This window comes from Scleropages formosus, chromosome 8 (assembly GCF_900964775.1).
Source record: "Scleropages formosus chromosome 8, fSclFor1.1, whole genome shotgun sequence".
Taxonomy (NCBI): domain Eukaryota; kingdom Metazoa; phylum Chordata; class Actinopteri; order Osteoglossiformes; family Osteoglossidae; genus Scleropages; species Scleropages formosus.
The window spans coordinates 19,927,065-19,947,624 of record NC_041813.1 but is presented as its reverse complement, the minus strand read 5'-3'; the positions used below and the strand labels follow the sequence as shown (position 1 = coordinate 19,947,624).

Genomic DNA, 20,560 nt, shown 5'->3' with positions numbered 1-20,560 from the left:
GACAGCATGTCAGTCCATCACAAAGAAATCACATGCACATTCAGAGAGATATACACATTTTGGGCAATTCAGAGTAAAAAGTTTACCTAAAACACAGATCTTTTGACTGTGGGAAGAAAGCATAGAGAGAACATGCCAACTCTGCATAGCCTGAGCCAGGAGAAGTGGGGCAGCTGGACAACCTGCCGTGCCACCATGCAGCCCAGAACAAGGAAACACTAAGAAATTATAAAAACTGCTTTGTAAACAAAGTTATATGATAAGGCAAACAGGGAAAGGGGATAAAAAAAAAAAGGGAGGAGACATATGCCACGCAAAAGTAATTTTGAACATGTAGTTCCAAAGCCTGGATTCAGAGAAGCTCTGAGCAGTTCTGATATTCTGGACTTGGTTTTCAATTGTCTTTTAAATATGGGGAAACTTGAAGGCAAAAATTTGCATGTTTGTTGGAAAAAGAAATGGGTGACCATTTTGGGGATAAAGAGTGTATTTTTTTTCAATTACTACTAATTAATGGTCATTTAATAATTTACATGTATTTATTTATCAGATGTTTTTCTCCAAAGTGACGTACATCTCAGAAAGTACAACTTGTGCTTTACGTTGAGATTCACCTTTTGGGTCAATTTTCGGGAACAAGTTCTGCTGTTTACACAATAGGGTCCTATAATTGTAGAATACTGCTGCAGTAAAAACACAGCATTATCAAATGAAGCTCTGACTATCAAAGAGTACTGTGAAAATAAGCTTAAGTGACATTTAAAACAAGTCCTGTTGTTCCAGGACATGAACCCATGGGTGTTGAACAACACTGGAACCCCTACAAACCAGTTCAGTCTGGGTCAGGTCAGTCCACATTGTAGTTTGTTCCCCGCCTCTGCACACGCCTATCCAGAGCTCAGCAGGTGTGCACCTAACAGCCCAGACAGCAATCCAGGATGACTGTCACTGCTCTCGTAAGACCCGAAACCCGAACACCTAAACCCATACACCTGCGCAGTGCAACCGTCACCCCAAAATCCCCCAACGTTAGCTGCATAACCCAGGGAAAATTAACGTAAACGAGTGCGGCAACAAACAGCCGTGGATGTTCGCCGAGATGTACGTTGCTTTGGAGAAAAACATCTGCTGTACGAATAAATGTAAATGGATGGCAAAGGTTGAATTGAGCGGGCAATGGTAAGAGTACTTTTGCCCCATCACACACTACTTTTATGCACCGAACACATCAGTAGTTTCCGATTTGACGGTACATTCGTGGGAATGGCACAGGCTATAATCGTGTTTCGCTGCGGACCGCATACATCCAGGAGCCCTAAGACCTCAGTACAGGGAATATATTGCCACCTCATAAAAACAAAAGCTCTCCAAATTTCTGTTCTTGCTGCCCATCATACTGACAATGTTCAGTGGAACACTGTGTTCATTCAAAACACTGCAGGATTCTGCATAGCACAGTCACTCCCATGCTAAAGAAATTTTTGGACTTCTTTTCCCAATGTTGGGAAAATAATATCCTGTACTGATTTTTTTCAGCTTCTGAAAGCTGTACGTAAAGTACTCTTACAAATCCGTTTAAGTGAAAAGAATAAATTGACACCCCCCAACCCCAGGTGCTGTTTGCTCCTCCTTCAATCACCCAACAACATAAGATGCACACGTTTACTGCCAAGGTACCAAAAAACAATGCAAAGCCAATGGATTCAGCAGTACGTGACCGATGAGGAGAGATGCGTGAAACAAACTGCAAAATTAAGAGTTCTTTGAGGACAGGTTAAAGACAATGAACTGAATGTTCCTAATTAAACACAGCAAACTTTTTTCTTAATCACTCTGCCCAATTTTGCCACTTAACCCAGCACATAATATCCCAACTGAACACGAGCAAAAAAGAGTAACAAAACTTCCGTTCCTGAGTTTGCCGGAGGACCCGTAACGAAGGGTCCTCTAGAGCAGCCCTAGCAAACACTCCCGTGCGCCACATGGAAACTAAGACACGGGAGGACGAGAGTCACACCTCACTACGCTCCGCCCGTCTACCTTTAACAGGTTTACGCCAAGGGCAAACACCTCCACTCCCTGCTTACTGCACCCACGCAACCCTGTGTGCTCCAGCCCACATCTTTCGAGCTGGTGTGAAATCAGTCAGCATTTTCACACCTGCAGACTTCCAGAAGGTACAACGGTGAGTTGAACTCCTTAGGGTGCAATATACAAGATCTGACAAGGGTGCAGGTCTAGTGTCGCCAGTAAGAACCTCACACTGCCATCTGTATGTGCAGTTGCCTACTGTAAAGCTGTACAGGTAGCGTCCCACTTAGGACACATGCAACTTACGACGGCCATCCCACAGACCTCATTATATTATTTCCAAATTCAGACATTTGGTTATAACGTCCAACGCTGGCCGCTCTGTCCGGTATCTACAACAACACTGAAGGTACCATACTACCTCAACCAGTCAGTGTATCAGTGACTGCCTATTTTACAGAAACACCGTATAGTAGTCTACTATTTTTATAAAAACATTGTTCTATTTACAGAATGTTCACTTTATGCTTCCATTCATTTTTTTTTAAATGACGACACATAAGTTCCGGCGGTGCAGAAAAAAGCGAAATGAAACAGATTTAGAAAGGAAAAGTGCAATTGCAATGAAGATCTAAGTGTACTGTATATTAGTCTATACTGGTATTGTTTTAACATGAATAATGGGTGAAATAAGCAAAAAAATAAACCTTATCATACAGAATTCATAGATATGAACTATTTACATTTATTCATTTAGCTGACACTTCTGTCCAAAATGGCACTTACAATTATTTTATCATTTATACAGCTGGGTAATTTTACTGGAGCAATTTAGAGTAAGTACCTTGCTCAAGGGTACCACAGCTGGAGGTGGGATTCAATGCTGCAACCTTCTGTCCAAAGGCAGCAGCTCTAACTGCTGTGCTACCAGGTGCCCCTATATATTGTTGCGATTTATGTAATACAGTACAAGGGGATTGGTGACCTATGACAACCGACTTGATGACGCCATCAGAACGGAACTCTGTTGTAAGTCGACGACCACAATATTCATTATGAAAGCAAGATTTTTCCTTACTGTTCACTGCAAGGCTCAATCAGCCATCCAAACAAGCGGTGTACACACACACACACACACACACACACACACACACACACACACACACAACCTGAACAGTAAATTTAAACAATTTATCACTGATAAAATCTAAGTTTAATTATAAAAGCCATGACGGCTGAACAAGAGGCAGCTAAGCTGATCCCTCTAGCCTTACTATGTTACCGGAAGTTTCCATTATCCAGTAATGCATTTGAATTCTCAAGGTCTTGCTTTCAGAGCAAGCATACAGCTTTATGAACCACTGCAAAGAAATAACACTAGAACATGTCAAAGTGATGAAGCAAAGCTCCCGTATGAATTGCTTAAAATAACCATTTCTGTAAAACCACTTAGTCTTCAATTATTGGTAAACTCTTCATACAAATCACATCAAAGAATGAAATTCATCATCTGGGCAATAAATCAACTTGTTCAAAAACTCAAATGCAGTAAAAGGTGCCTTTCAACACTTTTGTTGGCCTGAATGAGAAGGAAGGAAATGGAAGCACTATTTGACGGAGCATTTCCAACTAAAATCTCTCAAACTGCATATTATCATAATTACACACAATGCATTATTTCAATCATGAACCATTCTTGCGTTCCAGCCCGGACCCCTCCCGCCGTTTTCACACTCTTCGTGGAAAAATACGTCGGTGATCATTTTATTTCTACACAATATTGATTAACTGCATGTTTGTTTATATTTAGGAGCCTTTATTTTCCAAAACAAAATATTTCAGTATACCAAAAATAGAAGTTCTCATCGCCTCATACAAGAAGGTTAAAGCAAAGGATCAGGGATCAAAGCCTTGGCCAAATTCCAGTTTGTAACATTCATTTTCGAAAATCCATTAAAGGGAAAAGCCTACAGCTGCTAATTAAATTTGAGAGCTACTTATTATGCACAGAATGATGCGAGAACAAGCTGGACTTTGATGTCTAGTCGATACAGCGGTTGAAGTGTGTGTAAAATTTGTACAGTTCATTTGCCTGTGCATATGTGGTCATATTTGTGTTCCTAGTGCAGAGTGGATGGGCTAAAGTAAATTTACATAAGGCAGAACAAAAAAAAAAAAAAAAAATCATAGTACTCATAACAGCAACAACAGTTTAAAACAGGCACTTCAATTTTCAGACGCCAAAGTGACAGGTTTGAAAGTGGTTGCTATTTGTCCCAGAAGTGCACACAAGTACTGACACTATGATTACGAGTGAACTTTTATCTACAGTACTAAGTTGCAGGTGTCTGAATGATGAGCGCTCACTATCAAAGCAGAACAAGGCAAAAGGAGCGAGCCAAGCTGAGCCTCTGGCACCAGAACCCTGCATGTACGTGGCGAATCCAGACAGCGGGGAACCGTAACGACAAAGAAATGAGACAATCTGCGACATGGAGAAAATTTACAGAGCATGGTACGCACCGGAACTTCCTCATGTTCAGCGTTAATTCCTGCCATTCTCCTTGTCAGTCGAGAAAATGACACGCCTGCTACGACACTGTGATTTATCTAGCAAAACTCCCAGCAGACCCGAAACTGGTGACGCCTTTGGAGACAAAGAGAGACACCAGCACAAATATTTCTAACCGCCGACGGCTCCAATTACGGAAGGGTTGGGAAAGGATCGGGGGGGGGAGATACATTTAAGGAACACGCCTGCCAGTACAGCAGAAGAGGCATTATGATGTCAAACTGAAGTCACTCCTAGATCAGATTTACCACTGGGACAGAGAATGTTGCACTCATAACCAGCCAACAAAGGCAACAGGAGATGCTAGGCTGCTACGGTTGCCATAGATACTGCAAAGCAATCTATATTTATTATTAAAAATGCAATCACATTCCAGATGATTTCAGTTCTATTATTGCAGTCCCCAGAAGGCAGAAATGATCAGAGTCGTTCTACAGGAATGGGGAGACCAACCGCCACTTTCTGAGCTCTTATGAGAAATCAGCTGTTTGAAATTCTGCTTCAAAATCCTGCTTTTGTAAGGTCGTCCGTAGCTTAAGGGCAGAACAAAAAAAAAAATCATCAAGAAAAACTACCTGCTCCCAAGCGAATGACTAAAAATACCAGGACTAAGTCAGAGGCACAAGGTTAAGCACTGTACATTTCTGGACAAGCATTTCTTGGTGTCAATGATGTTGCTGCTAAAAGCAGAAGGAACTTAAAAGCAAGGCACAGTATTAGGCAGTTTAATTCTAATAACAGGATCAAAAGTTTCTAATTAAAGCTCAGAAATACTATTACTTATAGAACTGCATAAAATACCATCTAATGACTTGGTTTGTTATTGAGTCTTTATCGCTGTTTGATCTGACACTTTCAGTGCACAGACTGTAAAGACTGAATTATATCTATATTTAAATCTAATGCAGCAGCTCAAGTTTGTTGAAGGTGGCCATATCACGAATATGTCTATTTGAACAATACATGCAGGCAGAACGACTGCACCGGTGATTTTACAATACACCTTTAACACCACAGAAACTGCAACACATTATACAAAATCCCCTTTAGAAGAATGTGGTGTACAAAATACGTTTTCACAAATTCGCTTTCACATTCCTAAACATGAAACCAATGTGGAGTAACACTGACTTACAGGTAGTCTTTTAGGAACATTTTTACTACACCTTCAAAACTTATGAATTTAACCACCATGTTATATACTGTAGCGCAAGAGTCATAAGTGTAAGATTACACGCTGCCACCCTGTGTTATGAATGTTGAAAGATGCACTTTTGGTTCATTTTCATCAACATTCTCTTTTAAATTCAAATAACTTACCCACCCATAAATCAAGAGAAGTCTGTATAAGCTTTTATTCATTGCATTAATAATAAATAAAAAAAAAAAGGTGAAAGTGGCCAGGAGGAGACGAACATCAGACATGCTTATATACTGTAATGAACCAGTCAAATGCCTCAAATAGGAGTTGTCCATTTTTATTTTCAGTGAGATTTAGTTTTACTGTAGCTTGAAGTTTATAACTGGTAAGCGTTACTGAATGATGCTACCCTGTCTGGCATAACGTGGCCCAAACCCAGTGCACAGCAGATCACCTGTTCCCTGCACCTGACAGTTATTGATTACAATTACAATTTTTGATTACATTACAGTTATTGATGATATATGGATGGGTATATGTAAGTGCTAAAGACTATCATATCTGTGACAGCTTTATTTTAGACTTCTATACATCCCAAGCTGTGATGAAGCGGAATCACATATGTACGCGGAGGTTTTTTCGACCGTGATGTCAAAAGTAACACTGCTGTTAAACAGACCGCCAGTTGAGAAGACGGTATGTTCAATTTAGTTTAATTAATTTATCTGATGTTTTTTCTCCCACTGCTAGTGTTCTTGCTAATATTTCTTTCCCCTAATACCTGTCCAGTTATTACACCCCTGAGCTCAAGCAACCTGCACACACTTATGAAGCACTGGATGTCACAGTCTGACCTGAAAAACGACGTCTCTCTCGGATGTATCTAATACTTCCCTCCAAAGCATCTCACCAGATAAGCTACATACACCGATTTACCCATTTACACACCAGGGTGATTTTTACTGTTTCGGTTCAAGATAAAACCCCCATCAAGGATACTACAGCAGGAGGTCAGATTCGAAGATAGTCCCTGTCTTTAGTCGGAGGACCTCTAGCTGCTACGCCACCTGTTGGCCACTTTAGAAGCCACACCTGAAACTATTGTATTGGGGAAGAAGTTAACGATTACTGAACTCTGAGGGGTTTCAGTCTTGACATGTGGAGGTGTGGCAGCGACCGAGTGGCCTAACAACGTTGCGCACACCAGCGCAGCGGGGCTTTACACTGCCCTGCCCAAAGAAGCAGGCACGTGACGACGTTCCACATCCGCGCGCGCGCACGGTGACAGCTCAAAGCCCGCAGCTCTAACAACACGTGATGACACGCGCCCTGAATGAAACAAAGACCGGCATTAGCCTAGGCGCAGTGAGTGTGCTCGGCGGATAAAAAAAAGTGTAAACACTAACGGCCGCTGGACACTTAGCATGTTGGCAAAGCAAAGGTCCCCTCCGAACCTCTGCTGTGGGGGTTTCGAGGAGGGTGGCTTCGCGGTGTGTGACACACAGTCACAGTGCCGGCGGGACGCGCACAAAACGGACTCCGCGCTCGGGCTGAAAGGAAAGAGCGCCGCGCGCGCTGCGGCCGCGCTCCTTCTCTCTCTCTTCCCCTCAGTATTCTTTCTGTCCACAGCACCGCTCGCACCTGCAAACGGCTTCGGCTGCTGTCAATAACTGGCTCGCCGAACACTGCGACCCGCAGAAAGACAAAGCTGCGTGTTAAAACGAAGGGGAAAAACCGCATGTAAAACGAGGAAGCTTCTATTAATACGAACTCACCAGCTGCTCTCTTTTTTTCAGCATCTTCCGTCAAACGAGCTGCTCGGCCGGACGCTCGCCGGTGAGGTCACCACGCCGCGTGCGCCGGAAGAGGAGGAGCTACGTCGTGACGCAACGCCCAAAACACCAATTAGTGGCGACTTTCAGCCTTCACACGTTCCTCAGATCGGAAGTTGTTTATGCTAAAACTTGGCTGGAAAGAACTTAGAGCTCACATTCTGTATAGGAAAAAGCAAATATGCACAATACATTTCCACAAAATTAGCTGAAGAGTCATTTTAATTTTAGTTATTCATGAAATTAAGAGAGCTTTCAGATTGCGCTTCAATGGCAACGCAATCAGAGATGCATGCCACAGGTTGACAGTACAGTTTTGACTTCTCGTTCGTTGTTGTCAGAGCTCACTTTCGGCCAGATCACTAACCTGATCCAAGGGTGATTTAACAGGAGCTAAGTTGTGCAGGATGTTGAAAATATAATTATTCGCCAAGAGATTATTTTCGTAGTGCTAACATCGGTTCAAGGCAAGGCTAAAATACTGCGAACTCTTTCATTCAGTGGGTGTGACACCTGGTGGCCAAAATGGGGAGGGTTTTATTGTCATATGCAGTGTCAGTGTAGTAACAGTAGTTCAGACAAATCAGTAGATCAGACAAGGTTGTTTGTTTATCTATTTTTTAAAACAGTATTTTATTCACCTTTCTGTTTTCTAAAAACACACTCAGACCAGGAACAGTAGAGGTCGTTCCAGCGTTTTGCTGTGTATAACTTCACATTTGATACATGGATTTTCTACAAACACATATTACTTACATTTGACTATAAGTCAGAAGGTATCTGCAATCATGTTTAGAAGCTTTATATATACTTTTGGATTTACACGCATGTATCGAAATTTGAACTGAATTACGTAAATGGGTCAGGCCCATTGGTCTGCGATTCAGTGCGAAACGTGGTGCTCTAGCAAATACTCAAAGCGGAAAAGAACTGTGCAGCCTGCCAGTGACTGGCCAGCAAAATTTTACTGATATTCTGAGCATCAGAAGTGCTGTATCAGTGACCATATTAACAGTGCAGACTCTTGGTATGTAAATATTAATATATACAATGCAAACCCAACAAGGAGTCATATGAATAACGTGAATATCAATGTATGTTACGCAAAATGTTTGATATACGTACATAACATAATAGTTCTTACACCTATAGTTACTGGAGACCAACCACTGCTTAACTTGGTGTCAACATGATCATGATGAGCGATATATAATATATAGAGACTTTCGTTACAAAATTTACTGTATTGAGTATGGAATTGTGCAAGATAACAAGATCGATCAGACCGTATTCTCTTTATCAGAAAAAACCAAGCAGTACGTTTTTAAATAATAAACTATAATAACTGAGGAAGCTAAACTGGTCTTTCCAAAACATCTGAACACACGAGCGCTCCCGGATACAGGAAGTGTATTCTTTTTAACCCGGAAGTACAACAGTAGTTTCGGGAAGTAAATGCAGCTCATTCTGCGGTCGGCGGAAGTGTAGGAGCTTGGCGTTGAATGATGCAGAATGTTCAGCTAGCCAAGTGTCCAGAGGGTGTCGTTTGTTTTGAAAACAGCGGTCCTTTTCGGGCGCTTTAAATGCACAGTCGCGTTCAGGGGTCTGTGTTCGAAATGCTGAAGAAACGCAGAGCGGCGCAGAGATTTCCATTGCGTAGCGCTGCCGCGTAACGTCGTGCTCCTCAGTCAGTGCAGGTACGGCAGCAGGGCGGCGTCACGTGACGCACGTGCTTTCTGTTCACTGTTTGTTGTGCCCGTTGTTTCGCACCTTCGCTGTGCCGAAGTCAGAACTGTCTCGTCAGTGGCAGTGCCAGTTCTAGAAGCGCGACAGCGACGACGGACACTGACTTCGTGTAGCAGGTGCTGCGCATATAATTCCAAAAGAGTGCGGCCTCTTTGATTTCTCCTCAAAGTGCTGACTGTGCGCGCGCGTCGTGTCCTGTACATCACTAAAAATGTTGAGGTGTAATGACGTCATCTTGTGCTTGCCCCATGCAGATCAGTGTCAGATGCTATTGTCTTTGATGTGCTCTTGTGCGTCATGAGCAGCGTGTGCCGTTTCTCATTTTCTGGTTCTGTTTTTTTCCTTTTAAATTCAAAATTGCCACTGGATTTGACAGTCAGCTGGACGGAAGCTGCGCCGTGATGGGGAATCAGCTCGCGGGCATCGCTCCGTCCCAGATTCTGTCCGTGGACAGCTACTTCTCCGACATCCACGACTACGAGTATGACAGGAGCCTGGGCAGCACCAGGTTCTTCAAGGTGGCTCGGGCGAAGCACAGAGAGGGACTCGTGGTGGTCAAAGTGTTTGCCATCCAGGACCCCTCTCTGCCTCTGACCAGCTACAAGCAAGAGCTGGAGGAGCTCAAGATCAGGCTGCACTCGTGCCAGAACTGTCTGCCCTTCCAGAAGGCCACGCTCACGGAGAAGGCTGCCATGCTCTTCCGCCAGTTCGTGCGGGACAACCTGTACGACCGCATCAGCACGCGGCCTTTCCTCAACAACATCGAAAAGAAGTGGATCGCCTTCCAGATCCTGAACGCCGTGGACCAGGCGCACAAGTCGGGCGTGAGACACGGCGACATCAAGACTGAGAACATCATGGTGACCAGCTGGAACTGGGTGCTCCTTACGGACTTTGCCAGCTTCAAGCCCACCTACTTGCCGGAGGACAACCCGGCAGACTTCAACTACTTTTTTGACACGTCGCGGAGACGGACGTGCTACATCGCTCCCGAGCGCTTCGTGGACGGGAGCATGTTCGCCACAGAAAGTGACCAGACCACACCTCTCATGGACCTCAGCTCCAGTAGCCAGAGGACCCGCGGGGAACTCAAACAGGCCATGGACATATTCTCTGCAGGTACTCCGCTTTCTTTCCACTTCCGTTTTCACTGTCGTTCCATTTCTATGCACGAGAGCCACCGCCTCTGGACTCAGGGGTCCCAGGTTTGAATCCCACCCACTGCTGTAGTCCTCTTGGTCAAGGTACTTACCCTCAATTGTTACCGTAAAAATTTCTTAGCTGTATAAATGGATGAATCATAGTAAGTTGCTTGACATTTTAAGTCATTTTGGAGAAAAGCATCAACTAAATTAATACGTATACATATACATAGGGTAACAGGCCTAGGCATGCAGCAGTAGATTACTCGTCAGCATGGATTTAGTGACACTCTGCAAACCGGATAATGGAGCTTAATGGGACATTAAAATGTACAGTTCTTTCAGGAGGTAAATGTCTAGTTTCATCACTGGGTTATGGTTCAGCTCAGGGCAGGAAGTCCTAGAACCTCAGCTTCTTTTTGTTGGCAGTCTTACTGTGGTGTTGTGTTGTTCTTCTGTTTTCCAGGTTGTGTTATAGCAGAGCTCTTCACAGAGGGGATTCCTCTTTTTGACCTCTCGCAGCTTCTGGCCTACCGCAAAGGGCACTTCCAGACCGAGCAAGTGCTCATGAAAATCGAGGACAGGAGCGTCAGAGAGCTGGTAATGTTTTAATAAGGACTTCTGATCTTATATTTATTCTGTTTCTTAGCTGATGGATTTTATTTAACGAGATATTACATTCTATCCAGTTTATAAGGCTGATTATGTAAATTAGACAGATTCCCAGGAAACTGTTTTCAAAAGAAGTTCATGTGTCCCTTTTGGTTGTTTCTCTATTTGCAAAACAGGACCAAAGGTTTTGGTTCTTTAAACATTTAAGAAATTAGAAACAATGAGTAAAATATCTTCTTGTTTCCGTGTCATAATTGTGCTGATTTGTCGGGGCGGGGGGGGAACCTACCCAGGTGGCCCAGATGGTGCAGCGTGAGCCAGAGAAGCGTCTGACTGCAGAGGAGTATCTGAAGCAGCAGAGGGGAAAGGCCTTCCCAGACATCTTCTATACTTTCTTGCAACCCTACATGGCCCAGTTTGCCAAGGAGACGTTCCAGTCAGCCGACGAACGAGTCCTAGTGGTGCGTAAGGACCTGGAGAACATCCTCCACAATCTGTGCGGGGGTGAGCAAGCTGAGAAAGCGGCGCGAGCCACAGAGTCAGACACTACCAAGGAGCACGCGCTGGCCGTGCTTGTGTCTGTCATTACATCGTGTCTGCAGACCCTGTGCACCTGCGACTCCAAGTTGGCGGCTCTGGAGCTGGTGCTGCATCTGGCAGAGCGGCTTAGTGTCGAAGTGCTGTTGGACCGCATCACGCCCTACTTGCTGCATTTCTGCAGTGACTCTGTGCCCCGCGTGCGAGCTGAGGCCCTGCGCACACTCACTAAAGTGCTGGCGCTGGTCAAGGAGGTGCCCCGCAACGACATCAACATCTACCCTGAGTACATCCTGCCTGGAATTGCTCATCTGGCCCAGGATGAGGCGACCATCGTCAGACTGGCTTATGCAGGTACCCTGGCCTGAAACAGGGAGCGTCAGAGTGGGGAAAATGAAACACCCTGGCAGAGAAACGGAGATGGAAAGAAAGAGCAAATTCTTTGTTATGGATTCATTATGCATCGGTACCCATTTAATAATAATAAACCAAAATAATGTAATAAGCTTGACGGGACGGTCGTTGTAAGTCGAGCACTACCTGTATTTGTAATGCATAGGTTCGTAGCATCTGCTGTGCCTTGTGAACTACAGGTCTTTTGTAATTTCTGCACTTCTTTATGGATTTATGTAATGAGCAGAATTTCATGTCCTACTCCATTTTGTATGTCTGTGGCCTTTGCCAGAGAATATTGCACTTCTGGCTGAAACAGCCCTTCGCTTCCTTGAGCTGGTCCAGGAGAACAATCTGAATATGGAACATGACCTGAATGGGGAGGATGCTGAGGAAGCCCTGCATCCCAATGAAAACTATGATTCTGGTAATTGCTACTCACTGCATTCCACAGCTCTTCGAAATTCCATGCATCAGCGTCAATAAGCAATGTGCATTGATCGCCGAATGTCTGTCGTTTATTGTGTGTTTGCTCTGCTCTCTGACACAGAGCTGCAGGCGCTGCATGAGATGGTGCAACAGAAAGTGGTGACCCTGCTCAGTGATCCCGAGAACATCGTCAAACAGACGCTAATGGAGAATGGCATCACCCGCCTCTGTGTGTTCTTTGGCCGGCAGAAGGCCAACGACGTGCTTCTCTCCCATATGATCACCTTCCTCAATGACAAGAATGACTGGCACCTCCGTGGCGCCTTCTTTGACAGCATTGTGGGTAAGCAGACCCAGTTCACCTTCACAGAGCAACGTACAGTTGCAACAATGTCCCCAAAATCCATATTAGAGCTCTAGTTGCTCCAGATCAACAATAGTACGCTGTCTAGCGGCTGTTCGGGAAACTACGAGTATAGTGTCAATGTGTAGTGTTAGAATAGGTTAAAGTGTGTCTTGTCAGTCGATGTAATTCGGTTTGTATTTACCCCCGTTTTTGTATGTGAAATGGTTTGGACCCGCAAACGCCAAAATCCGGCTCTGGATCCAACATAACCTCCCGAGTCCTGAAATGCTCATTCTTTTTGCCGTGCCCAAGTCTATCTTGAGCCACTTGTTTCCCTACAGGGGTGGCAGCCTATGTGGGTTGGCAGAGCTCGTCCATCCTGAAGCCCCTGCTGCAGCAGGGCCTGAGTGACGCAGAGGAGTTTGTCATCTGCAAGGCCCTCAATGCCCTCACGTGCATGTGCCAGCTTGGGCTGCTGCAGAAGCCACACATCTACGAGTTTGTCAGCGACATCGGTGAGGTGGCCGTGGCGTGGGGGCCCGCGCAACCCTTAATGTGTCTGCGGTCTTTAGTGTTATGGCAGTAGGACACGAGGGATGGTCCTTGTTTGTGCGACATTAACGTGTTTTCTAGAACATACAGGAGCGTGAGGTCAACGAAAATGAAGCACGAGCCTGTGCATTATGTCTCTTCATCTCCAGCTCCATTCCTATGCCACCCAAACTTGTGGATCTGCTACGGTGCCGTGGGCTTCATCACTGTGGTGGCAGAGCACCTCAACATCGCTGATGTCTACTGTAAGCTCATGCCTCACCTCACGCCCTTCATCACGCAGCCCATTATACAGGTAAGACCAGGCACCCCAAGCTCAATGTATTATTTAACTACGAGCGATGCTTGAAATTAGTGAAAAAATAAACCAAAACCTGATTATACAACATAGCTTTAATACCTGTAATTTATGTAATACGTTAAGTCAATCGCTTGCATTGTAATTCAAAAATGAATCAAATACTCATGCTCCATGTCTGTTCTTAACTGAACTAGTAATTATAGGTAAATATTCCATCTTGTAGAGTAGTGTGACTGACAAGATCCTTCCTGTGGCAGATTGATAAAGAAATCGTTCTCCTGAGTGTGCTGAAGGAGCCGGTGAGTCGCTCCATCTTTGACTACTCCCTGCGTTCCAAGGACATCGGCAGCTTGTTCAGGCATCTGCTGCTTCGGCAGAAGAAGCGAAACGGCCTCATCCCCGAGTGCCCCATTCCTGAGGATCCTGCCATCGCTCAGCTGCTGAAGAAGCTGCTCTCACAGGTGAAATATGGTAGATGAAGTCCACAGGCTCTCTGAAGAACTTATAATGTTGTAGCTGTGTCTCTGCAGATAAGTGTGTGTTAACCGAACATTCGTGCGCTTGGAAGGGAATGACAGAGGCTGAGGAAGACAAGCTTCTGGCCTTGAAGGACTTCATGTTGAAATCCAGCAAGGCCAAGGCCAACGTCGTGGACCAGAGCCACCTCGGTGACACCATGCAGAGTGGGGTCATTGATCTGGCAGCGCTGGGCATCATGGGACGCCACGTGGACCTTGTCAAGCCCAAGCACGAGTCCGAGGACAAGAGAGGTGGGCGCAGGACACGCGGCTTTCACTAGAGAGGATGTGCACGGATGGATCATGCTTTGTCTCTGCTTATTATTTTAATTTTTAATGTTGAAGATTTTATTCTACCTAGAATAAATAGTGGTCTTTGTTACAATGAAGTGAATGAAGAATAAGTATAGATATTTTATGTTTGATTTCAAAACTGGAAAAATATACTTGCCAATATTGTTTTTCTCAGCTAGTTTAAAAAGAAATGTGTGATAACTATAAACGTTGGTGCTGCAACGAGGCCAGTTAATAGAGCGGATCAAGAATTGGGCTGCGACATTGGCGTTACATGAATTTCTTTGTTTTGCTTATTTTCAGACATGGACACTTCAGTGCCTGGTATACTGCCCACCCCGTTTTAGCGTTTTATCGCATGTGTTTTTAACAAAGCGTCCTTCGGTGCTGACACCTGTGACTGGCTGCTCGTACGGGATGCGTCTGCTGCGTTTGCTTGGCTCGTACCTGGCTGTGCGGTACAGTCACGGTGTAGGGAGGCGACTCGCGTGTCCCATTTGCGCTCTGAGGGACCGCATGTCCTGTGGACGGAATGTAACACCTGTGTTTTTTTTTTCGCAGTGCTCAGGTGTGGAGTGCAGAGAGCACTTTATGTTGACTTTCTACGAAATCTTAGACTGTCTCTACAGAACCTCACAGTGACTACAGGGACCTCAAACTTCAACTCTTAATGTTTTGTTTACCCAACTTATGTCAGTGCATGCAGCATTAATTATTTAGGATCTAGCTACTAACCTTAAAAACCCTAAAAGCCACTGTAGCAAGACAGTGATGATAGGGTTAATATTTCATATTTTCTTTGGAAGTATGATCAGAGGAAGGTTACAGTGGTTTTTGGAGCTCGGGTTATGTGAGAATTAACTAACCAAGCGCTGTTTTCCCACGGTCACAGGTTTCCCATGACTGGTTCTGTAACGGCACACTTTTACTGTAGTTGTGCTATAATCTGTTGGCTGGAAGCTGTTGGACTGAGAGCAATTAGACCGACTCACTGTTATTTGTGTCCTTTGTAGGCTGTGATCCCCACATTCACCCCAAAAGTGCCTTCTTGACTCAGACTCACAAGTGTTTCTCATGACTTACGATTATGGGAATGTCAGAAGAAAGAACATAATACTTTTTAGGTGAAATAGGAAGCTCACAAACATCCTGATAACGTCTGAGAAAATTAATTTTACTTCCCTTCATCAGAGACTCGCCATATTATTTTTGGCATGATTCTGTCCAAATGAAATTTGTATTAATACCAAAGCCAGGCTCTTCATGCTTCCAAATCTTTTTTCCCCATCAGCTGTCAGATAAATGACTTTACACACACACAAATGGAACTTTGGAGATAAATTATCTACTTAAATAAAACTTTATAACCAAAGGCTAGGACTCAGAGCTAATATAAGTTGATGGCACAGTTGTTTTTCTGTGTTTGTATTGAGCTACATTATTCTGAGGTTGTGGTTAGACAACACAGAGCAAGTCATTGCCTTTTTCTTGCATTGTATGTTAGCTGTTAAAGTACAGTTTTGGAAAAGAAGCGTTGCTCTTTTCTAACAAACCTTTTCAGTATTTTCATTTCAGATTTTTTTTCTTTTTTTTTTTTTTTTTGGTCATTTTCAGCAAGGAAGCACACAAAGCAGGACTCCAACATGAATGAGGAGTGGAAAAGCATGTTTGGGTCCCTGGAGCCATCTAATGTCACAGCAGCCCCCCCACCACCCACGGTACCCAAACTTATCGCAGCACACTAATGCCGTAGTTCCACTAGTTTCTAGTACTATTACTGTTACTAACTTGTTTGCCCCATATTTCATAATATAGAAATAATAATATCTTGCGGGTTTGTATTATATTTATATCAGTAGGCATTTGTTTTAGTGGCAAGCTCTAAATTCATGCCTTATAAGTCAAAATTTGGGGCTAAATAGGTTTTCACATCCCGTCTTGTCCTGTCCCGTCCCCTTAGCAATCATGGTCCACATATTGACCCTCTGCAGGTGACAGAGGGTCCGGCGTTGCAGCCCAGGAAGGCAGCCTTGCCCGTGGTGCAGTCTGTGGGTGGAGCTTCCACCTACCAGCGACGCCTCACCACATGCAAGACGGAGCTGCAGCAGCTCGTGCAGCAGAAGCGGGAGCAGTGCACCGCCGAGCGCATGGCCAAGCAGATGATGGAAAGCACCGAGTGGGAGAGCCGCCCGCCGCCACCAGGTGCGAGCACTACAGCGTCACTCAGAAACGCACGAGACTCCACCTCACACCGTAGAGCTTAGTTTTAACTGTACTAGGACAGCCTGGCCTCTCGGAGTCAAGGTGTGAAATAGGTGTGTCCTTGAACCTGATTTGGGTGGTCGTTAGTGATGATGGTGTGACAGGATGCAGGAGACCGCTGGTGTGTGTGCTCCTGTTTCTTTTTATTTACGGTCGTCACAGATAGTGGATTGGGTTACGGGGGAGGGAATGGAGGAATGGGGGGACCGGGAAGTGGTACAGAGAGGGCCGGTGTTGTTGGGCTTGCAGGGCTGCGTAAGGTAGTCTGTGCTTTGCTCTCACGGCGTAGGAGTCGGGCGTCCGTCTCTTGCTCCGCCTCCTTCTCTTTCAATCGCTGTTGGGTGCAGGGGTTGAAATAGAGCTTATTAGTCCCCAGTGCGGCGAGTACTCTCCTCCCCCCCTCTCCATCAGCCCAGGCGTGCTACATATATTTTTAAAAAAATCTCTGTTGCAGGATGGCATCCGAAGGGCTTGCTTGTGGCCCACCTACATGAGCACAAGTCTGCTGTGAACCGCATCCGTGTGTCTGAGGAGCACTCCATTTTTGCCACGTGCTCCAACGACGGCACCATCAAAATCTGGGACTGTCAGAAGATGGAGGGAAAGACCACAACCACCAGGTGTGCCACCTCCCAGGGCTCTTAGAATCACTTTGTTTCAGTAGATCTTCAGATGGGGATCTCACAGAGCTCCCTGCTCCACGTGTCTTTGTGGTGCCAGTTGGGGTAAAGAGACAGCAGTTTTAACAGTTTGTGTTGTGCTGTGTTCCTCTCAGATCGGTGCTGACTTATTCACGCATCGGAGGACATGTGAAGACCTTGAGCTTCTGCCAGGGCTCGCATTACTTGGCAGTGGCCTCTGACAATGGATCCATCCAGCTGCTCGCAGTGGAGGCCAACAAACCACCCAAATCACCCAAAGTCCACACTTCCCAGACCAGGTGTGGAACCATGTATCTTCAGAGCTCCTTCCATTGATATTCTCTCCACAGATGTCCTAGAGGTTGTAATACTGATGCTCAGCTGGAGTTCTCCTGAATATACACTACAGTGTCCCCTACTTACCGACTTTATTGAAGCCGAGACTTGAATAGGTTTCTTAGTTGAATGTGCGCTGCCAAAAATGGTGGTGTTGGACAAATCAACTATACCTTGAGAATTGCATGTGTGCATCTGTATCTCCTAATCTGTTTGGTTAGAAGTTCACACCACAAGCTTCTTTGCAAAGTTTATTTGGGTGGATTGTCGTGTCCCCACTCAGGTTCTTGGACCTGAAGGAGGACGGCTGTGTGGTGGACATGCACCACTTCAACTCGGGGGCACAGTCAGTGCTGGCCTATGCCACCGTCAACGGCTCACTGGTGGGATGGGACCTGCGCAGCAACAGCGATGCCTGGACGCTGCGGCACGACCTACGCCTTGGTCTCATTACCTCCTTCGCTGTGGACATGCACCAGTGTTGGCTATGCGTGGGTGAGTGCCCTTCCTCTTATTGTGGACGGAATCCCATCATAAGTCAAGGACCACCTGTACTAATTGACATTTTGACAAGGTACATGTATAAACATTATCAGATGCAGAAGGAAAACTTTCAAATTTCCCAGCTGAAGTAATTCAGTTCCTCACACTTGTTTATATTGTGTGTAACTCCTCTATTCTGGAAATGCTTATATGTGACACCCTGATCATTTCCCTCACCACTGCCCTCCACAGGCACGTGTAATGGCACTATGGCATGCTGGGACATGCGCTTCCAGCTGCCCATCTCCAACCACTCCCATCCAGCCCGGGCCCGAATCCGCCGCTTGCTTATGCATCCACTGTACCAGTCGTCTGTCATCGCTGGTAGGAAGTCGAAAGTCCAAGTCAATCTCCAGACATTATGTGTACTGATTAAAAGTTGAATTGTGAGCCAGGAAACCACAACAGATGCAGCTTGCGTGAATCCTACAGCAGCAAGGGAATGGATATGAAATGCAGATAGTCATGGCTAAAGGATTACCATGCTCTTCCATAGTTTATGATTTCTTTTTAATCATTGTCGGTATATTAAGCTGTCCAGGGCAACAACGAAGTGTCAATGTGGGACATGGAGACCGGAGACCGGAAGTTCACACTGTGGGCCAGCACTGCTCCCCCCCTGTCGGAAATGCAGGTACATCGACACATTTTAATGCTCACACTCAGTCCTGCGTGGATCTATATTCATGTCATGCATTAAAGGCACTGGGGGTCGAGTACAGCTGGGGGATGGCCAGGAATGGCAGCCTGTGTTTACCCTGTTACATGGAGTTGGGTTAACTACCTTTGCTAATTTCCGCAAAACAGGAAGTGTCTTTTGCTGCTCTTGCAGCAGCATGTGCTATACTTGGATTAATCTTGCGTGGGAGAAAAGCATCTGCCATGAGAATAAAGGTACACGTAGGACCGTGTGTCAGGGATTGTTTTGTGTGGTTGATGTTATGTTGCTCTCCCTGCCTCTCAGCCCTCACCTCACAGCGTCCATGGGATATACTGCAGCCCCGCAGATGGAAACCCTCTGCTCCTCACCGCTGGATCAGACATGAGAATCAGGTAGCGGCAGCACCCAGGCACTCATTGTGTCTTAAGGTTTTGTTCATACTTTTTCAAATCCTTTCTTCTCATTAAAAGAAGCTGTATTCTATATGTAGCTGAATTGTAATTAGGCAAGCAAAGTTTTAAGTCATATAACCACTTAGTGTGGTTAATGTTGCTAACACTGCCAAAGTGAAATGGACTTCAGTAGAATGGTTCTCACCTGCCAGTAAGTGTCCACTGTTTACTATCATAATGAAAAAGCCATCATATACATATATATACACACACACACACACACATCATGAAAATATGTATTCCGTATTTTCAGCTCCTTTGTGTGAGTACAGAGTACTGAGAATGCTTCCCTGTGGCATCGCACAGGTTCTGGGACCTGGCCTACCCCGAGAGGTCCTACATCGTTGCAGGAGGTGCTAGCGACTCCCTTCACTGCCCATCCGTCTTCTACAATCGCAAGATTATCGAAGGAACAGAGGTCGTGCAGGTGAGTTGGGTTCTGTGGGGCCATAGCATCGCTTTTCTTTCACTGGCATTTATTTGATATTTTGCTCCGAAGTGACAATGTTAATTAGCCTTGCTCAAGGGTATGAGAGCAGGAAGTAGGGTTTGAACCTGTCCTCTTCTGAATCATACAGCACCTGCACCACAGTATACCTATTTTAGGTTGTGTGTTGTAAAGGCACTCAGCTTGTAACCCTTTGCCTTTCCTACTATATGGAAGGACACGATTCATTCTTATAGTGACAAAGACTTTTGGTATCACTTCACAAGCTGTAAACCTCAGACCTACCCATTACTGAACCTGAGTAAAAAAAAAAAAGGGAGGGGGCCTAAGGTTTTTGGAAGGTAAGGATGCAGGGGCTGCTGTTAGGGCATCTTTTTTTTTTTTTTAAATTTCTATTCTTTTTCTCTAAGCCACAAGAACAAAGGCAGCCCCCTACTTAAACTGCTTTTCATCCACGCTGAATATTATGTGCAGGAGATCCACAGCAAGCAGAAGAGTGGCTCTACTGAGGATGTCCCTCGACGAGGACCAGAATCGTTGCCCGTCGGCCACCATGACATCATCACTGACATCGCCACCTTCCAGACCACGCAGGGCTTCATCGTCACAGCCTCCAGGGATGGTATTGTCAAAGTTTGGAAATAGTCTCATGCACCACCCCAACCTAGTAACCAGTGAACATAATGTCTTAGGGTAAATCCTGTAACGAGGATGAAAATTAAGGTGGAATAAATACCACAAATGAATCTCACAGGTGTAGACCTGTTGTAG

At 45.1% G+C, this 20,560-nt stretch overlaps 2 protein-coding genes across 4 annotated transcripts in view; one reads left to right on the top strand and one right to left on the bottom strand.

Annotated features, from left to right (window-relative positions):
• atp2c1 (ATPase secretory pathway Ca2+ transporting 1) overlaps positions 1–7,642 on the bottom strand; it is a 31,342-nt gene extending 23,700 nt beyond the window's left edge. Inside the window, exon 1 of one of the 2 annotated variants that reach the window (XM_018757218.2) lies at positions 7,520–7,642. In XM_018757218.2, coding sequence (XP_018612734.1) covers positions 7,520–7,543 — 24 coding nt within the window. In that variant the 5' untranslated portion in view covers positions 7,544–7,642. Of the gene's footprint in view, positions 1–4,554; positions 4,713–7,519 lie in introns of those variants that run through there. The other variant, XM_018757217.2, reaches the window with a different exon arrangement.
• Positions 7,643–9,042: 1,400 nt separating this feature from the next.
• Positions 9,043–20,456, top strand: pik3r4 (phosphoinositide-3-kinase, regulatory subunit 4). 2 transcript variants are annotated; one of them, XM_029254482.1, is made up of 20 exons: positions 9,043–9,273; positions 9,699–10,441; positions 10,931–11,064; positions 11,370–11,967; positions 12,299–12,433; positions 12,557–12,778; positions 13,123–13,296; positions 13,483–13,628; positions 13,892–14,095; positions 14,203–14,404; positions 16,061–16,164; positions 16,438–16,648; positions 17,163–17,328; positions 17,484–17,648; positions 17,969–18,180; positions 18,421–18,552; positions 18,762–18,862; positions 19,193–19,281; positions 19,648–19,768; positions 20,264–20,456. In XM_029254482.1, exons 2-20 carry the CDS (start codon positions 9,724–9,726, stop codon positions 20,432–20,434), a joined length of 4,005 nt encoding a protein of 1,334 aa, XP_029110315.1. In that variant the 5' UTR covers positions 9,043–9,273; positions 9,699–9,723; the 3' UTR covers positions 20,435–20,456. The 2 variants fall into 2 exon arrangements, with proteins under 2 accessions (XP_029110315.1, XP_029110316.1); XM_029254483.1 differs by lacking the exon at positions 9,043–9,273 and adding an exon at positions 9,328–9,438.
• Positions 20,457–20,560: the final 104 nt, after the last annotated feature.